Raw genomic sequence first — 18,698 nt, forward strand, 5'->3', positions numbered from 1 at the left:
ATCGCCGGCGTTGCCCTGAGGCTTCAGCTTCGCCTGTCATCGTCCTCGGCAGCCCCCGGTGCCTGGAGAGGGCCGCCGCAGCAGTGCTGAGTGTTGCGATCACCGCCGCAGCCCAGGCCAAGCAGAAGGAGTCTCCACGGCGGCCCCCGGTGTCAGGAGAGGGCCGCCGGAATTCCTGTCAGGTCGCGCTGGGCCTTACAGGCCGTGAAGCCTCGACCTCACATCACGTGACGGAGGTGCGCCGCGTCATCGGCCGCACCCCCGCCCATTGCCGCGCAGCCATTGGCTGCAAGTGTCAAGCCCCTTTGCCGGCCGCGCTGTGGTTGGCGGCCGGCACTTACTTGCCGAGAAGAGAGACCGGGCCCATCCTGCTTCCCCGGTTGCTGTGGTGTCCCTGACCGGTCCCGAGGCCTGAGGAGCCGGGACCGGTTCCACTGAAGCGCGGGGCATATCGGAGGGGCTCATGGAGGAGTGAGAGCCCCCCCTCTACCCCGCTTTCCCGGACAGCGCCGCCAGGGTTCTAAGAGGAGCCAGAGCCTCAAACCCACCAGAAGCCTACGCAAGGGCCCGGGAAGGGCCGAAGAAGGCAGGTAAACCCCCGGGGAGGAGGGCGGAAGGTCGCATGAGACCTCGAGTTCGCCCCTCCCCTGGGGAAGATTGTTGTTGGGCCCGGTTGGCTCAGATTAACGGAGAGGAGATAGCAAACCCCCAGGGAGGAGGGCGGAAGGCCCCGGGAGGCCCCGAGTTCGCCCCTCCCTGGGGAAAACTGGTGACTGGGTCCTGTTGGCCCTAATTAATTACAGAAGCCCTTCAGGTATGGGGACTGGGCCCACGAAGGTCACTGTGGGTCCTCTGCAGTAGGAACCTTGTACTCCTGCCATGAGTTAATTATTAAATTGGGCTGCATTGTTGATGGATGTTTCTCCCTTGCCTTATGGGAATGTTCCCTGATTAATAGGAGCAACTTGCTGCTCATTTATGCACCAGCCGATGTGTAGTTTGCCTAATGCCAGGTTGGAAGTGATGTAATGCCTATTTGAAGCCTGATGCAGGGCTTATAGGGTGCTAAGGAAATACTTGGGGCCTATTGAAATACTGGGTACTGGCTAATTAAATGTTCACTTCTGCCTAGGACAATGCCTTTAGAAATGTCCTAACTTCTGCCTAGAGAACTGTTTATTTCTAGCTAAATGCCTTAGTGAATGCCCAATGTAAGGTTCATTCAAATACGCTTTGCGTAAAGCTCTAGGTAATGGAATGGTTATTCCTCCCAAGTGCAACTGGTAATTAACTGTCTGGTTAGTTTATGACTAATGAAATGTTCTGCCTTTACTCTCATGACATGTATATTACTGCCTAAGGCACTGTTATATGAATGCTGTTGCTACCTCAGGAAATGTTTATACTACATAATTACATAGTTCCTGGGTCATATGTCATGCATACTCCTGCCTAATGCAATGGTTCCCAAAGACCTCTAGGTATATAAGGAGATGGTTACTCCCATTTGAGGAGAGGTTTATTCCTGATTAATAGGGATAGCGCACTGCTATTCCAGCCTCAGGTGTTGTAGTAGTTTAACCTAGTTAAAAGAAAGGTTGATTCTTACCTGATGAAATGGGTAATGCTGGTTAAATGAAATGTTTTACATTGACTTCTTCAGGAAGTCTTTCCCCTGCGTAAGGAGAATGATACCTTTGACCTATAGTCAGTTATGATACATCATTTATTTATTTATGAGATGTTTTACTCCTAATATGGGAGAAGAGTTATGCACAGCTAAGGTTTCCTCTGATGTGATGTTTCATATTTAAGGAAAGTGGCAACCTACTGTTATTTATTGAAATGCTTACTGTTATAACTTCTTAATGCATTTGATGCAGGTGCTGACCAGGAGCAAGGCATAGGTCAGGCCTGTGTTATACTAAAAATGTATTTATTCAATATTTAATATTTATGGAACATCTAATATTTATTATTTATTCATCCAGTATTTATTGCCAAGTGTTCTCACGCATGTATTTTAGTGGAAAGCGGATAAGCTAATTTTATGATGAATTCCTAATACCCTGATCCTGCTCCATCTACTTGATTATCTATCTTAATAAAGTTAACTTGAGTTTTTACACAAACTCACTGGAGTGGTGTCACTAATTGCGTGCCCAGGTTTCTGACTCAGTGGTTGCGTGTGCTGCATGGTTGCTTAACACATATGCTTTCGGATGCCTACCCGCTCGTGCCATGCTACCCTAGGGGACTGGTGACCCCAGTTCCAACAAAACATATCTCTGCGTGGGCGCATTCCACTGGAGAAAGGTGCTCATGATATCGTGCACACTATTGTTGACCACTCATGATCCATTTATGAGCAAGAGAGTCCAACATAATTTGCTCGTCAGAACCCGGAAGTTGACTACGGGATTGCCTTCGAGAAAGAGCAGGAGTCAGATTAAAAGACCCAAAGAGGGGGGAGAAAAGACCAGAAACAGTATTGACCAATCGTTTACGAGCTGTGCGAGAATCTGACCGTAAAATGGGAGACAAGGTATTAAGCACAGCAGGAGAGGGGCTGACAGTTACAAGAGAAACCGAGGGTAAAGGAGACTGAGGTACAGATGTCGGTGGCAAAGGAGGCGGGGGTGGCAATACTGAAAGGGGCAATTGTGGAAGAGCCGGATCAACTGGCTGAACAACAGGTTGCTGGATAAGTGGTAACAATGGAGGTGCATTAGCACCTGGTACATAGTGCGGAGGCAATCTCAACAAATGGGATATTAAGGGACCTTCGTCAAGATCCTTATTCTGAGGAGAAGTAGGCAACACAGGGTAATATCTATCTATTGCCATACGATGCTGTCTTTCTGAGACTTCAATCGCCCGATCAATCTCATTTTCTTTAAACTGCTGGGCAGCCTGTATAATCGTCATACCTTTCGTTTTCTTATCTCTTTTTGCCTGCTTAATTTCTCTCTGTTTGGCTTCCTTACCCCAGAGGCGGAAAGAGTCAAACATTGCCGGCCGGGCTTTTCTTTTGAACAAAATTGCTTCTAGATTGTCTAATATGTCAGGCTCAAAGCTACCATTTTGTGGCCACTGCAGAACACCATCTTTCTTTGTGTATCGGATCCATGCCTCATTAAAGACAATGGGGCCAACACCATGTTTCGAATAGAGCTCATAAGTAGGAGTTCCAACCGGAGGAATCGGACAGGAGTCCTCCAGCCGGGAATCCCTATCGCAACCAAGACAATCTTTTAATTCACTGGTCTGTTTACAAACTTCAAGGGGTTAAAGCAAATAACACAGCACAAACGTACATCCCCCTTGGCTTCGGCTATTGCAATGGTCGAATAACAAACCCAAAAACAAAACAAAGAAGTTGGTGCTACCCACGAATACTTAACTAAGTGTTCTATCACGCCAACAGAGGTCCGTCTAACGTCTCACAATACCAGTCATCACCAAATTGGCCAAGGCAGGGCGCCAGTCAGGACAGCAGTCGTCAGCAGCCGTCGGAAAGGAGTAGCCGCGCTGCAAAAGACCTTCGGTCCACTTCGACATACAGGGGTCGCTTGACGTGGTTCGCGAATCCTCCGGAATTTTCTTGCGAGGCTCCTCACGACCCTCGGGTTGAACCGCTACCACTGAAACTGCCCCACGTTGGGCGCCAGTTGAAGAACCGGGCCTTATGGGCCTGGCGGCGCAGGGTACGCCTTAAATCTCTGAGTTCACCTGCCTTGTTGGACAGAGACACAAGACACTCTGTTAGGCTAGAAAACCAGGTTTATTAGCTGCAGCTAAGCACAGTTGTCCCAGAAGTACAGAGTAGGTTCTCAGGAGACTGCCACTTTATTCCGTGGCGCACAATCTTTTATAGCACACATATTTACAACGTATACTCCCAATACATACAAGGCTAACCAATAGGAAAAGTTGGTAAACAAGCTATCAAGTGTCCCAAAAACGCCCTTCTTTCAGACCCTGTGTGTCGCCCCCCCCCCCAACAAGTTAATCGGTGCTAGTGCCTACAATCCAGTCTGCAGGTGGCAGGACGTATTTGCGTGCCTCAAAGGATAGGTATGTAACAAGAGAATACAAGGAGAGAATAGCGAAGGCCAGTCGGGTAAGATAAAGTAAGGAAAGAATAGGGGAAGCCAAACAATCAGTCGAGACCTGGATTAGTGGACTCGGCCAGACCCTGACATCGATTTCGTAAACAAGGGCAGGGGGTTACTTTTTAACAGAAGAGACACGTAGCAGCTGGAAAAGGCAAAAAACACTCCTTTCGCCTTGCTGCCTGAGTGAGGGGAACACAAAATGGCGATGGGATACAAAATGGCGGCCGAATACGGGACAAAGTCGAAAACCGAAGAACCTCAACGCCACTGGTGGGGACTCGGGTGGGAGCAGGCTTACCTTTTCTCCCAATTTGCTTGTCTAGTGGGTGGTGCGTTTCGGTGACGACCACAGTGGCTATTAGGCCTCCTTGGTGGGAGGAGCTGATAGGGATACTTTAGATGCTGGGGTTGAGGGGCGGCCTTTTTGGTCACTGTCACACCCAAGGACAGGGCTATCTCTCCATAGGTATACGCCAAAGAGAAGATTTTTTTAGGAGGGTTGGCTGTTGTGATACACATTGTCAAGAGAAAATAAAGTAGTGGAGGCTCTAAGGATTTTAGATGCTGAAGGAAGAGAAGACCTGATTAAGGAAGGTACATTGAAAGTATCCTAAGCGAGTTTCAGTGAAAGGGGTGGCTCTGTCTGTTCTGGCATGCTCCCCTCCGTGTTTCATAGGAAAGAAATACAAAATGAAGAGCACTAAGGTAAGGGTATTAGTACTAGGTCTCCCCAACATTGTTGGATTTTTACCACTCAAATATCCATGTTAAATATATTTTGGAAAATCGTTAATTTTTTAACGCCAAACATCGAAATATGAGTTCTAAAAATGCACACACTTTTGTTTTGTATACATGCTTTTCATATTTGGTATGCATGTGTTAATTCAACCAAGCAAAAATGTTAATTTAGTCCACTGAGCTGCACACAGGAGAGCTAATTCAATGTAACTAGACAACCATCTTTGAGACCTTGTTTGTTTCTCCTGAGGCGGAAGCCGGGAGTTGCTTTGCGCGCATTGTGTGTAACCATTCCTGTATGTACTCTGCACTTCTTTTAATACTTTAATAATGGTTAGTTTGGCACTTTGCCTTTTTTAAAATCACCGCTGCACTCACCTTGACTCAGCCGGGCAGGCGCTGAGTATTCCTGGAACTCGGAGGTGGAGTGGAAAGTAGCGCGGCCATCTTGGGGAAGTAACCCAGGCCAGCAGTCTAGGCATTGAGGCGCTCTGCGCCAGTATATAAACAGATGGCCTTGCCTCCGCACAGCGGACGTGTTCAGCGGATGCGCCTCCACCGCGCCAAAGGAGCGCCTAAGGAAAGCCCGTCTGGGCCCGTCCGGGCCAGGCCGGGCCCAGGAGCCAGTCCCCCTGCACATACAGCCCGAAGTGAGGCCGGGTTTAGCTACAGCAGGGAACAGCTCCTTGTACTTAGAGAGAGGGAAGGAACGAGATGCCCATACATGTTGGCTGGAAATATGTCTCAGAGCTCTTGCCCCTGTTGTAAGCTTAAATTCACCCTTGAAGACCCTATGGCTCAAGCAGCTTGTAAAATTAAACCCTTTTCTCTGGCATTGCTTAACTGTTGGTCCCTCCCGAGATATGCAACTGAGATTGCCATGTTAGTGGAAGAGAGAGACCTTGATGTGCTCTTCGTAACCGAAACATGGACTAACTCTTGCTCAGATCCTGATATTGTCTGGGCCTTGCCCTTGAACTATGCCATCCTTAGACAAGATCAGGCTGACGGGCGGGGGGGGCATCGCTATTATCTATAAAAGCTGCTATGGCTGTAGGAGTTCGACATGCTTTATTCCAGATTCAGAGAGTATGTTCTTGCGAATTTCATTTTCGCCGACTTGCACATTCTCCGGGATACTCCTTTATCGTCCGCCAGGGGAACACGTGCAATTTTGCAACAAACTCCCTAACACTGTGATAAATCACTCAAGTCTTTCTCCCAATTTCTCCATCTTGGGGGACTTTAATATTCACTTAGATGCTCCTGATACTCCTGCCTTTCAGAATCTCATGGCAAGTTTGGAGGTGCTCCACTTACGACAAATAGTTAAAGGCCCTACGCATAGAGCGGGATATACACTTGATCACTGTTTTACGAATCTGGATAATCTTAGTTTTGATGAATCCCTGATGGTCCCCTGGTCTGATAACTCGCTCTTGTCTTTTTCCTGGTTGCCCCATGAGCAGCTACCCCCGGCTAATATAACCAAAAAATTGTGCCGTATTTGGTCCAAGTTGTCTGTAGAGGAATGGACCTTGAATCTGAAGAAGACTGTGCCAGCCGGCAGCTCCGACCCACTAGCGGCGAATGCCCTTTTTAATAACTGGCAGGAGTTCTCACTTGATGCTACCTTGCCAAAAACTGAATGTTGCCACCGTAGTGGCATTAATAAAAAAGCCTGGTATACCCCTGAACTAAAATCTCTCAAACTAAACTGTAAATAGCATGAAAGAAAATGGAGGAAAGGGAATTAGAGATCCGCTTTGCAGACCTATAAAAACAAAATAAAATCAACCCAGTCTAGCTACTACCAAGGAAAGATAGCTTCAGCCTCCAGCACCCCGCGGGAAATTCTTAATTTTTAAATCACTAGTCACTCCCCCTTGCCCCCTCAGTGACCCAGCACGCGCACAACAACGTTGTGATGAATTAGCAAATTTCTTTGCTACTAAAGTGGCTAACATTTGCTCCGTATTTCAGCAGGCTACTCCAGAGCCACTCCGCCCTCCCCATCCTGGCATGACCAGGCTCGAGGAGTTTAATCCACTTGACTGCTCGACGGTGCAGCTACTGCTGGGAAACCTTAAGTCTGGGTCCCCCACCGATGCTGCCCCCCCTACTATACTAAAGAGGGTTTCAGGGCCGGTGGGACCATCCAGGAGGTAATTAATTCCTCTATGGCATCAGGTCTCGTTCCATCTTCTTGGAAGCAGGCCAGAGTGAAGGCTCTGTTGAAAAAACCTAGTCTGGACCCGGAGGACTGGGCAAACTATCGCCCTATTTCCTTATTGCCAAGCATTAGTAAGCTGGCTGAGAAGCATGTGAACGCTATACTTTCCACTTTCCTTGAAAACAATAATTCCTTACATCTCACCCAGACGGGCTTCAGGCGCAAACAGGGCACAGAGACCGCCCTTATTGCAGTGGTTGAAGAAGCCAGAAAAATTGTGGACTCCGGAAGCTGCCTAGCCATTGTTTTATTAGACCTCAGCGCAGCCTTCGACACTGTGAATCATACCATCATGATTCAAAGGCTGAGTGACGTAGGGGTATCCGGTGTGGCACTTAAATGGCTTAATTCCTTCCTCACCGACAGAACTTTTACTGCTTATGAGGAAAAGGCAGTTTCCACTCAGATGCCCTTGCAGTGTGGCGTCCCCCAGGGATCGTCCCTCAGTCCCACCATGTTTAACATCTACATGAGGCCATTGGCTGAGGTGGTTTTGCCCTGGGGGGTGCAACTTGTCACTTATGCCGATGACACCCAGTTAGTAATGTCACTCTCTGGGCAGGGCTCCGCTAGCAACAATCTCTCTGCATGCCTAAGGGAAGAACTCGATTGGATGGACGAGTCCTTCCTGAAACTCAATGGCACTAAAACCGAGGTCATGATGTTGGGTCACAACGCACCAACCGTGGTTGATTTTTGGTGGCCTAGTAGCCTTGGCCAGCCCCCTCCCCCCAAGAAACAAATTAAGAGCTTGGGTGTCTGGCTTGATCCAACTCTTAGTTTCCTGGTTCAATCTCGGAAGGTGGCAGCCACCTGTTACGCCTTAATAAGACTAATAAGGAAGATTCTTAAGCTCCTCCCATTTGATGCCAGGCGTCTTCTGGTTCAGGTCCTGATCCTATCACGGTTGGATTACGCGAATGCTGTCTATTTGGGTGCCCCTCAGGGAACGATTAAAATCTTGCAGACAGTCCAGAATTGTGCGGCTCGTCTGCTGTTGGATATCCCACGGAGGAGCTCGGCTAAGCCAGCATTACGCCAACTGCATTGGTTGCCGGTGCAACAAAGGATATGGTTCAAGGCCATGACTATCGTGCATAAGGCGATGATAGACTCCGGACCTCCCCTGATCCATCCCATGTTCCAACTCCAAGGACCCGTATGGGAGGCAGACGTTTTTCCCTAGAGGCTGTGAATTTTTGGAACCAGCTTCCCGACACCATCCGACTTGAAGTTAACCACCTGAGGTTGAGGAAACTTTTAAAAACCTTTGTTTCCTTGAGCCTTTGAGAAATTACTTGGTTGTCCAATGCGCTGGGATGCCTCCGGGTAGCCATGCGCTATATAAGTGCGTAGTCATTCATTCATTCACAGCCATCAGTAGCTATCAACCTACTCGTCGGGGAAGCCTGCAGTAAAGGCACCTCCGTTGGAGATGATGCCCCTTTACATTTGGCTTCAGTGGCCTCTCTAAGCAATCCCATCAGCAATATGTGCTAGAAAAATGACAATCTCGCTCCAGCTCATTACCACAAGACCACCCATGCAACTAGAAAGAACGTATTTGCTTCATTGAGGATTCTTTTTTTGTAATTGATCTGCCTCGGAGTTGAATGTTGAATCCCTCCTGCACTATTGTTGCTAGGATTTATTTTACAGCAATAATGAAGTTAGGCGTTAACAAAACATTTCCAGTCTTACTCATAATTCTATGGTACTATTTATGGTTGTTCATCTTTAATATTGGTCTTTCCTACAGAAAATAAGGTTGGTTCATGACTATTAGTTCACAGAAATCTGTAGAGTGCCGCCAATGGTTCATGTAAACAATCAGTGAAAAGGACAATTGTTCAGTGTCCCCTCTAGGTCACAGAATACTTTCTGGACCACGAGAATCCCAGTGGGATGGCCTCCGTCCACAAGGTAGAATGGCATGGAAGCTGGGCCAGTAAATATTCAGGATCCCTGTTTCACCTTTATGCTGGACACTCATTGCAGAAGTACGCACCTGTATACCATTCTGTGGACATCGACCCAACATAGGTGTTATAGTTTAAGACCCTATTCTGCTGGGAAGTCCTGTAGACTGAGAGGTCTGCGCTGCTTCTGAGCTACACATTTTCCTGGTAAGCAATGCTTGCAGTTTCATGATTTCTGCTGTTCTACATTATTGCTACTAATTAGTCACACGCATGGTTTATAGATGCGCCTTTTAGTTTTAGTTACTTGATTGCCCCATGTTTTACCCCTACACCTTTCCTTCTCTTTGTAGACTCGTCAGCGCATCCTAATCTCTGCCTTCAGCCGTGCCACAAAGGACCCCTTTGCCCCCTCCCGTATTGCTGGTGTCCTGGCCTTTGCAGCCACGCACAACTTCTATTCCATGGCTGACTGTGCTTTCAAGATCCTGCCTGTGTTGTGCTCAGCAGCTGTGGACTCTGAGAAGTCAGTCCGTGATCAGGTGAGAAGGTGCCTCTGTGCAAAACAAGACATGATACAACTGGTAGAGTAAATATGAATTTTAAGTATAAGAAGGGGTGTTGAGTAATTTTATACCTTAAAAAACATTTATTTTTTCTTGTCCACCGGTTTCTTTCTTGAAACGCAGTATAATCAAATTTGATGAGTTAAGTGTCCATCTTCCGCTTTTTTTTAGATGACAGGCATTATACATGTATTGTGACAATAAAATGTGCACTGTCATTATTTTCCCTTTTTCGATTTCTTATGTTTAGATTGTTGTAAAGCAGGTAGTCTTGTCTTTAATGTTCTAGCATTTTGTTTGGCAAACATTTGCTTTAAAAATAGTGTAAGGCCTCTCTGGGAGCTGGATGGAGGGGTTTCACAGTCTGCGATCCACGATGCCACAATTCGTAGTAGGTTCCTGTACTGTTCAAAATGAGAGCTTGTTCTGATTGGGGATTGGTAGGTCAGCTATGCATGGATGGTGAGCCTATGTTACATTTTGAGGAAGCCGTGCTGCCCAGAATGGGAATTTGCAGGAGACCAGTTTTTGTTTTGCAGTCTTGACAAACTGTTATATTTTGATTCATTGTAATGATGCAATATTGAATCCTTAAAAACACCATGTTTTAGAAAACTGGATCTCCTTCATAAAAGGATAGTAGAATTATTAGAATGGAAATTTTCTCTCGTAAGCAGGGGACAGACGCAGGTAAGTCTCATTTAAGGTTTTATCTCACACTCTCAATGACGGACCACCAGTGGCACACACCATCTCGTAACTGCCACCAATGAAATTCCCCCCAGTTCGTCGAATGCAAGTACTGTTTCATGCATTCCACAAGAGGACTCACCGAGTACACATAGATAACACTACATGGCTCTTACCTTTTCAAAACAACAAAATAGAATAACGAAAAACGTAAATATACATAACTCATGATACAACAAAACCAGAAAACGTATTAAACCAGAATCTATATAGAAATAAATAAAAATAAAAGGAAACTTAACCACAACAGATGAAAACTACAGCAGATAATGAAAAAGCCCTGGAAAGCAGATGGGAAACGGCAATGTACAAATGAATCTGAAGGATAATATTACTCTCTTAAATGCCGAGGAAGATTCCTCACTCTGCCCCCACCCTTCAGCTTAGTGTCTTGGTTCATGGGTGTTAAGCACCGATCCCAATCAGTAGCAATATCTTCCTTATTATTAATCTCTTGCCGGTTCACACCACTGTCCGATTCCTCCAATCTCAACACATTCTTTCCGCTCCACCCCTGACCCCCTGGATTTTCACATTATCACCATTGACACATAACACTTTAACAGGAACACTAAATGTGCTCCCACCCTTGGCTACATGTACGGGCTTCCACACACAAATCAAACCATCTCCCACCTTGATATTGAGTGCACTGACCCGATTTCTAGCATCAAAGTATTTTTTTCTGTTTAGCTTGTGCTTTGGTCACTCTGTCCCTGACTTTGACAACCAAATCTTCACTGTCACTCGCCCTCACCCACTTGTTCATCCACACTAGGCAAAAACAAGTAGTAACTCTTCTTCCACGCAGTAATTCAAAAGGCGAAACTCCAGCTGTCACGTGCGGAGTGGTGCTATAGAACCACAACATACTCCTTACAGCATTGGCAACAACACATGTGTTGGAGGTAGCCCACTGAATGCACTCCCCCAACACTGTTAATCCGCTCAACCAGCCCATTCATTTGGGGATGATCAATGAACTCTTAAGATGCTTCACTCCTCTGGCTTCCAAAAACATCTCCACTTTCTTCGCAACAAATTGGACACCATTGTCTAATACAAGCATGGCTGGAAAGATTTACCTCACAAACTTATTTAAGAAGTTTACCTACAACCTTGGATGTCACTTCACTGACAAATTTCACCTCAGGCCATTTACTTTAATAGTCAATCATGACTAAGGCAAATTTAGATGTATTGGCCAATATATGGAAAGTTCCTACAATATCAATTTCAACGTTTTCCCAGGGCCCCCCAGGCAATTCAATGGGGCATAAGGGGGGGTGGGGGGTCCTAACCTTCATAGGCTTGACACAAATCGAGCAAATCACACACTACTTGACCATAAGATCAACCTCACCAACCGTGGCAAAGCATTAAAAACATGAACGTAAAAGTTTCTTGGTCATAGTAGCATCTAAGTGACATTTGTGTGCCCCTACAATTATGGAATTTCTCAGTAAAATAGGTTGAACAAATTTGTCCATCCTCATGAGCAAACCATCCCCCACAGACAATATGCCTGCAACATTTAACATGTCCTAAAATCTAAATCCTGTTTACATTCTTTTGGCCAACCAAGCTCAACATAATTTATGACCAAACACCGAGTGGCATTGTCTTTCAATGCTCTTCTCCACTCTATTTCAGAATAAACCCTGGATGGAGGTAAATCTATAGACACTACAATAAAAACCTCTTTATCATCATCAGCACGGATACTGGAGTCAAGTCAGATAACCTTTATTCGGTTTCAGAAATATAAAACCATAAAAGTTAACAGTACATCGGAATTACATAAAATATAATGATTTCATAAAATATCAACACAGTTTGTCATTATTAAAATACATTACACAACAGCCAACAGTAATCTGTGACATAAAAGTGCGAAATCCAGACACAGATAACCTCCCACTTTGATCAAAGCTCTCCAGTAAAATTATCCCAACCCATGAAAATATGTGTGTCTTCAAAAGGAATCTTAAACCCTAACTCTCAAAAAGCTTTTAGCCAAGACAAGTCCTAGACTTCCCAGCGGATTGCAAATAACCAATGATGAAAAAATACATTCTTCCTTCAGCAGTTGTAGGTACAGGAGAGCTGGACGAGCCAGCTTAAAATTCATCTTCTTTAAAATCGGGACAAAAAAAACTTCTGGGGGACCTCATAAAATTTACAAAATAAAGTGTAGCAAGTCCTGTGGACACTCCGTCACAGCCACAGGGTGCTAACAACTCGCCTCTACTGCTCCCCCTAGGAATGGCAAGCAGGAGGTGAAAAAGATCCAGGCAAAACCTGGCCAATGAAAAACGCTCATAAACAGAGAAAAGCCCCAGAAGATACGTTATTTATTTTAAGAGTTTTGTATAGCGCTGGCTAGACCCGGAGGTATCAGAGCGCTTTACATGAGGTTCCACAAAATTACAAGATTACATCTGTTCCAATTTACATCAATTGCTAGACAAACAATTACAAGAGCATAGAAGACGAGATAATTGAAGTGTAGAGGGGAAGGGGGTAAGGGTAAAGGGGTAGGAGGGAGATACGGCAGAAAGACGAAGGAAAGTCTGCCCAAAGTCTGGCTGGGTAGATGACGGTCAAGGGGGAAGTCCCAAAACCAATCTCCTCTATAGTTATCAGGTAGCTCCACCGGGCATTGGCCAGATAGCTAGGTCTCAATGGGAAAAACATTTAAAGGACATGGAGGGCAAAATAAATGGAGCGTAGAGGGGAGGGGGCAGGGAAAGTGAGAGAGGGAGGATAGGGGAAGAGACAACAAGGAGAGACAAAATGAAGTCTGTCTAAAGGCCGACTGGGTAGATGACGACCAAGGAGGGAGTCCACGGCCCATCTCCCCTATAGCTAAACCAAGTAGCTCCATCGAGCATCAGACAAAATAGTTCAGTCTCAATACATTGAGAGAGGAGAGAAGGAGAGACCTAAATAGAGGGAGGATGTGTGAAGAGACGACAGGAGAGACGAAAGGAAGTCTGGCTAAAGACGGACTGGGTAGATGACGTCCAAGGAGGGAATCCCCGACCTGTCTCCTCTATAGCTAAACCAGGTAGCTCCTTTGGGCATCAGCCAAAATAGCTAGATCTCAAATGACGAGGGAAAATTCACAGATAAACAGGGTGGGGACTAAGGGCCAGGACAGGTGAGGGCAGAGGTTAGTAGCAGGAAAGTGGAGAGGAGTAGAGAGGGGAGGGGAGGGGTAGGGGGTAGGTAGTTCAGTAAAGGTTCCCATGGATCTGCTTCGCAATCATTAAAAAAGCAGGTCCGTTCCTTCTCTGGCGCCATCTTGAGGTTAAGTGAGCCGAAATTCCTAGAGCTTTTCCAAGGGCCAATAGACTTTTTATTGATTGCTATAGCAGGTCTGTGCCACTTCAAGATGGTCACCACCTGAGCGAGCATGGCTCAGGGTGCAGTTGTGGGCCCTTGTTTGTTGTGATGGTGCAGTTCTCTTTCTGTTGCCGTTGCCTGATCAAGCCTGGCAGGGGTACAGCTGTGGACCCTTGTTTGTTTTTATTGTCCAGTCCTCTTTTTATTGCCATTACCAGGTGCTGCCATTTACATGGGTAGACGGTCTGAGCCAATGTGAAGGGGCAGTTTTGTGTAAAAAATGGCAGGGGCAATAAAGCTGTTGTGCCATAGACCGGCGGCTGCAAGGTACCGCTAAAATTCCAATACCAGACCCACCCCTGTGTCTGGATATCACTATGTCCCTGCTAATGCTCACTGCTCACTCGGTGCATGCCAAATTGTGTGGGGGCTTCTTATCTGTTAGAGTCAGCATTCTGTTGGTGCTCTTCAGGAATAAATCCTCAGGGCAGGCGCACCACTTCACAGCCTTTTGAGCTTACTGCTGCTTTGAGTGCGGTTACTGTGTCGGGGGCGGGGCTTCGGTTCGTGCTGTGTGCCCGTTCAACACCGCCTCACTGCTCCTTGGTGTCCCTGCTGCCCCGAGCGCGATCAATATTGCAGCGCTGCATCCTGGGGGGGAGGGGGGGTGGGGGGGGGGGGGGGATTGGCGCTGCAAAAGCAACAGCTCCCAGTACCTCAGCTCCCCAGGGCTTCGGCTCATGCTGTTTGCCCGTTAAGCACTGCCTCACAACTCCTTGGTGTCCTTGTAGCCCCGAGCTCGATCGGTGTGGCAGCGCTGCATGTGGGAGGGGGGGGGAAAGGTGGGGGGGGGGGTGACGTGGTAAAAGCAGCTTCCCAGTGCCTTGGTGAACGCCAGGAGCATCGGTCGCCAGAGCGGAGAAATTCGCCAGGGGGCCAGCGCAGCTTCGCCTATACCCAGCCAGTTCCTGGTTCCGGGGCCCAAAATGGAGAGTGGGCTGCAGCGGGTGAGAGGGGGAAGGTGGGATCAGACTCACAGAAATCACAAAATCCAGGCAGACATCTTCGGTCGGTCCCGCAGCAGCCCAGCCTTCAGTCTCTGCCCGCAGGATTTGCGGAACAACACTTGGTTGTGGCTTCGTTCATCAGCAGCAACATCTCAGTGAGGTATCCGACGGACTCGACCAGCACCCAGTTCTCCCGGATAGTGACCGATGACCTAGTTGAGGTAAGGAGGAGGAGCAGGAGGACACCTGTGAGTCGGAACGGATGTGGACTTCCTCCATGCCACAACAGCAAAACCCGGAAATCAACAGCGCTCTAGTCTCCAGACGACTGGAGGGGGCGGAGTCACGCATACCAGCAGAAGTGAGGAGGATAAGAGTAGAGAAGGAAAAACAGACGGTGTGCAGCGTTGGAGGCAGGAGAGCCGAGCACCTGGAGGGCGGAGAGGAGAATCGAACCAAAGAGGAGAGCACGGGAGAAGGACGAGTGACCAGCAGAGGAGGAACAGCGGAGGAGAGACTGGAGAGCCGAGGAGCGGAAGGAGGAGGACCAGCGGACGAGGCGAAGAGATGCAGGAGCCAGGAGAGTGTTGTGTACAACCATTTACAAACCCGGTGGGCCAGCGGAAGGAGGAGACGCCCCGGGTCCCTACGCCGCGGTCCGAGAAACGAGCCGTGGCTCAAGGCAAGTGCCGCTACAAGGGGCATTTTGGTGGGGCGTGTGAGGAGGTGGGAGGTAGGGGACTTAAGGGGGTGTGTCAGTTGTTTGTCATTCCTCACCAACCCCCCCCTTCTCACACTGATTGGTGACAGTAGCACTTAACCCCGTATCAAAGCACAAACTGATCCCGACCCTTGTACCTTCTTGTTTCCCTTCTGAGGCCCAGAGACCCGCGTGCCATAGACCGATACCGAGCATGAACACCGACCACGTGACCAGGACAACACGACGCGGAAGGACGAGGAAATAGTCTACCCCACCCTATAGACCCTGTTATAACTTTTGTTTTGCTGACAAGGCACAATAAAAATAGTTAACCGAGACTGTACCCCATGGTTTTGTGTTCTGCACACCCTTGTGGCCCCAGACCCCCACATATATTGGTGTCAGAAGTGGGAAATAACGCTGTGGCGACATGTCACAGCCCGTGCCTATTCCAGTGGAGAATGTCATTACCCAACTGGCGGAGGGCCTAAGGCACCTCCAGATAGTATCCGAACAAGAGTTGCAAACTGCCAAAACGGAGAGGGAGGCCTTGCAGCATGCCCTGAAGGAACAGGCCACTCTCCTCACCACAAATCAACACATACAAGATACTGCCATTCTGCGTCTCACAGACGCCATAGCAAATACCCTTATTCACCCCAATGTCCCCAGTTCGGTATTACAAAAGTTTCAAGAAGGAGACGATCCGGACTATTTTTTTACTAACTTTGAGCGAGTCGCAACCACGGCCGCATGGCCCAGAGAAAGATGGAGCGAGTATATCGCTCCCCTTCTATCCGGCGAATTACAGGCTGCCTATCAGGCCGCAAACCCCGCAGGCAGAACGCCATATGATGAGATGAAGAAAGCCATACTTGAAGGACCCGGATGCGATCAGGAGTATTACAGGGCCAAATTCAGGAAGGAAAGGTAGAACCCCGGGGACAACCCCGAGCCTTGTATTATCGGATCCGAGATCTGGGCACACATTGGCTGATTCCCCACGAGTCCACCATAGATGAACTGACCGCCAAGGTTTATTTAGAACAATTTCTGGAAGCGTTACCACCCACCACCCGCTCCTGGGTCAAACAGCATCCCGACCTCACTCCTACAATAGCAGTAGACCTAGCTTGTGCCTATTACAGGGCCCCCGAGTTCCGAGCAGGGATTACCCGATCACCTGCATCCCTCCCAAGACCGGCAACCCCCAGACCTCCGAGCAGACCCGAGCCCCGAGCTTACCTTCCTTCCACGTGTCCCCTTCAGACCTATGTCCCCTGTTCCTGGTTCTAGTACACAAGGACCCCAGTGCTATCACTGCTCCGAATGGGGCCACATAGCCCGAAAGTGCTCTCATAGAATCCCACCGGCCGAGCCAATGTAAATAGAATATTCCAAAGGGTGTATATATCTGACGGGCAACGGTCATCACCAGTATAAAAGGGAAGTACTGCTAAACGGGAAAAAGCAACCGGCACTACTGGACACAGGTCGTCATGTGTCCGTAATGGATAGGGCTTTGGTTGCCCCACAACAACTTCAAGACAACAACAGTGCATGTTACCGGTGTCCATAGTAACACTGTTGGGTACCCCGTAGCGGAAGTATTACTGGACGTCTCTGACGACCCCCAGCTGCGATAAGTAGGTGTGATACCCTCTTTACCAGAAGTTGTCATTATCGGGACGGATCACCCCCAGTTTGACAAATATATCAATGAGACAAGAAGTAAATCAGCAACCTGGTGGGGGGATGCCCCTTTCAAGGATAGCGAGGTGGAGGGGGTAGTGGGGAAGGATCGGAAAAGTAAGAGCCAAAAGCGAAGAGCCAAAACCCTGTTTACACAAGCAACACGACAATCACATGTTTTTCCTGTGACCCTTACAGACACGGTGGAAACCACCCCAAACAGCTTTCGGGTAGCCCAGAGGGACGACAACACCCTTCTCCATGCCTGGGAACAAGTACAAGAACAGGAACCCGACAAGGTAGAACCATACTTTTATGTGAAACGGGGTTTGCTGTATAGAGCCACAAAAAGGGGAGACACCATCACAACCCAGCTCCTTGTTCCCCTGTCCATCGGCGACCATGTGTTACAGTTGGCCCACAACTATACCGGTAGGGGGCCTTATGAGAAAGAACAGACCCTCACATATTTGTTAAGTAAGTTCTACTTGCCCGGTGTTTATAAGGACGTGGCAAGATATTGTGCTGCATGTGTGCGATGCCAGTACTTGAATCCCGCTGGGATAAAAAGGACCCCATTATATCCTCTACCCATAATAGACGTTCCAATCAAGCGTGTGGGCATGGACCTAGTGGGACCACTCACTCCCTCAGCTAGAGGCCATAAATATCTGTTAGTGGTTGTGGATTACGCTATTCGGTACCCAGAAGCATTTCCCCTGAAATCAATGATTACCTCTGTGATAGCCAGAGCCATGATCACCTTGTTTACTCAGGTGGAGTTCCCCGAAGAGATCCTCACCGATCAAGGGACCCCGTTCATGTCTCGCCTGATGGCACAGGTGTGCGGGATCCTGGGTATCCGACGGATACGGACATCCGTCTATCACCCCCAAACAGATGGCCTTGTGGAGCGTTAAAATAAGACCATAAAGAACATGCTCCGCAAGGTCATCTCTGACACGGGAAGGGACTGTGACCAGCAACTGCCCCTCATAATGTTTGCCATAAGAACGAAAATCCACGGGCTACTCCCTGTTCGAGGTTCTCTTCGGTAGGAAACCCCGGACACTACTGGATATGGCCGCGGAGCAGTGGGAAGAGGAGGAGGGGAAACCCCTCCCACAATACGCAGCGGATTTAAAGGCCGCCATCACACACATATGGGATTTAGTCCATGAACATTAGGAGACTGCCCAAACCACTCAAAAACGTCATTATGATCGTAGTTGTCGGGTAAGAACATTCCAGCCCGGAGATAAGGTGCTTCTACTCCTTCCCACCACCGACAACAAGCTGTTGTCAAAATGGCAAGGACCCTACGTCATAGAAAAGAAGGTATCCCCTGTCACTGAGAGTGTACTCCAACCCCTGCAACCGGGCAGAAAACAAATATACCATATCAACCACCTGAAGAAATGGGTGGAACCTACGGCGACCACAGGAGAGGGTCGGTCCGCCCTTCTGTTAAACACTTAGAGACCATTGAACATCCCCACAGCCCCACCACACTGTCACAAACAGAGGAAGCCCCCATAGGCGACATTGTCGCATCCTCCCAGCGAGCCCAGTTAAAAGCCACCGTCGCCCATTTTCCTGGTCTTTTTCTTCTGATCCCGGA

General features: G+C 48.1%; 1 protein-coding gene across 1 annotated transcript in view; it reads left to right on the plus strand.

Annotated features, from left to right (window-relative positions):
• SCYL1 (SCY1 like pseudokinase 1) overlaps positions 1-18,698 on the plus strand; it is a 1,168,528-nt gene that overhangs the window by 621,093 nt on the left and 528,737 nt on the right. The window contains exon 11 of the mRNA XM_086938572.1: positions 9,365-9,553. Coding sequence (XP_086794698.1) covers positions 9,365-9,553 — 189 coding nt within the window. The remainder of the gene's footprint in view (positions 1-9,364; positions 9,554-18,698) is intronic.

Source organism: Lissotriton vulgaris, chromosome 9 (genome assembly GCF_964263255.1).
Source record: "Lissotriton vulgaris chromosome 9, aLisVul1.2, whole genome shotgun sequence".
In the NCBI taxonomy this organism is placed as follows: Eukaryota; Metazoa; Chordata; class Amphibia; order Caudata; family Salamandridae; genus Lissotriton; species Lissotriton vulgaris.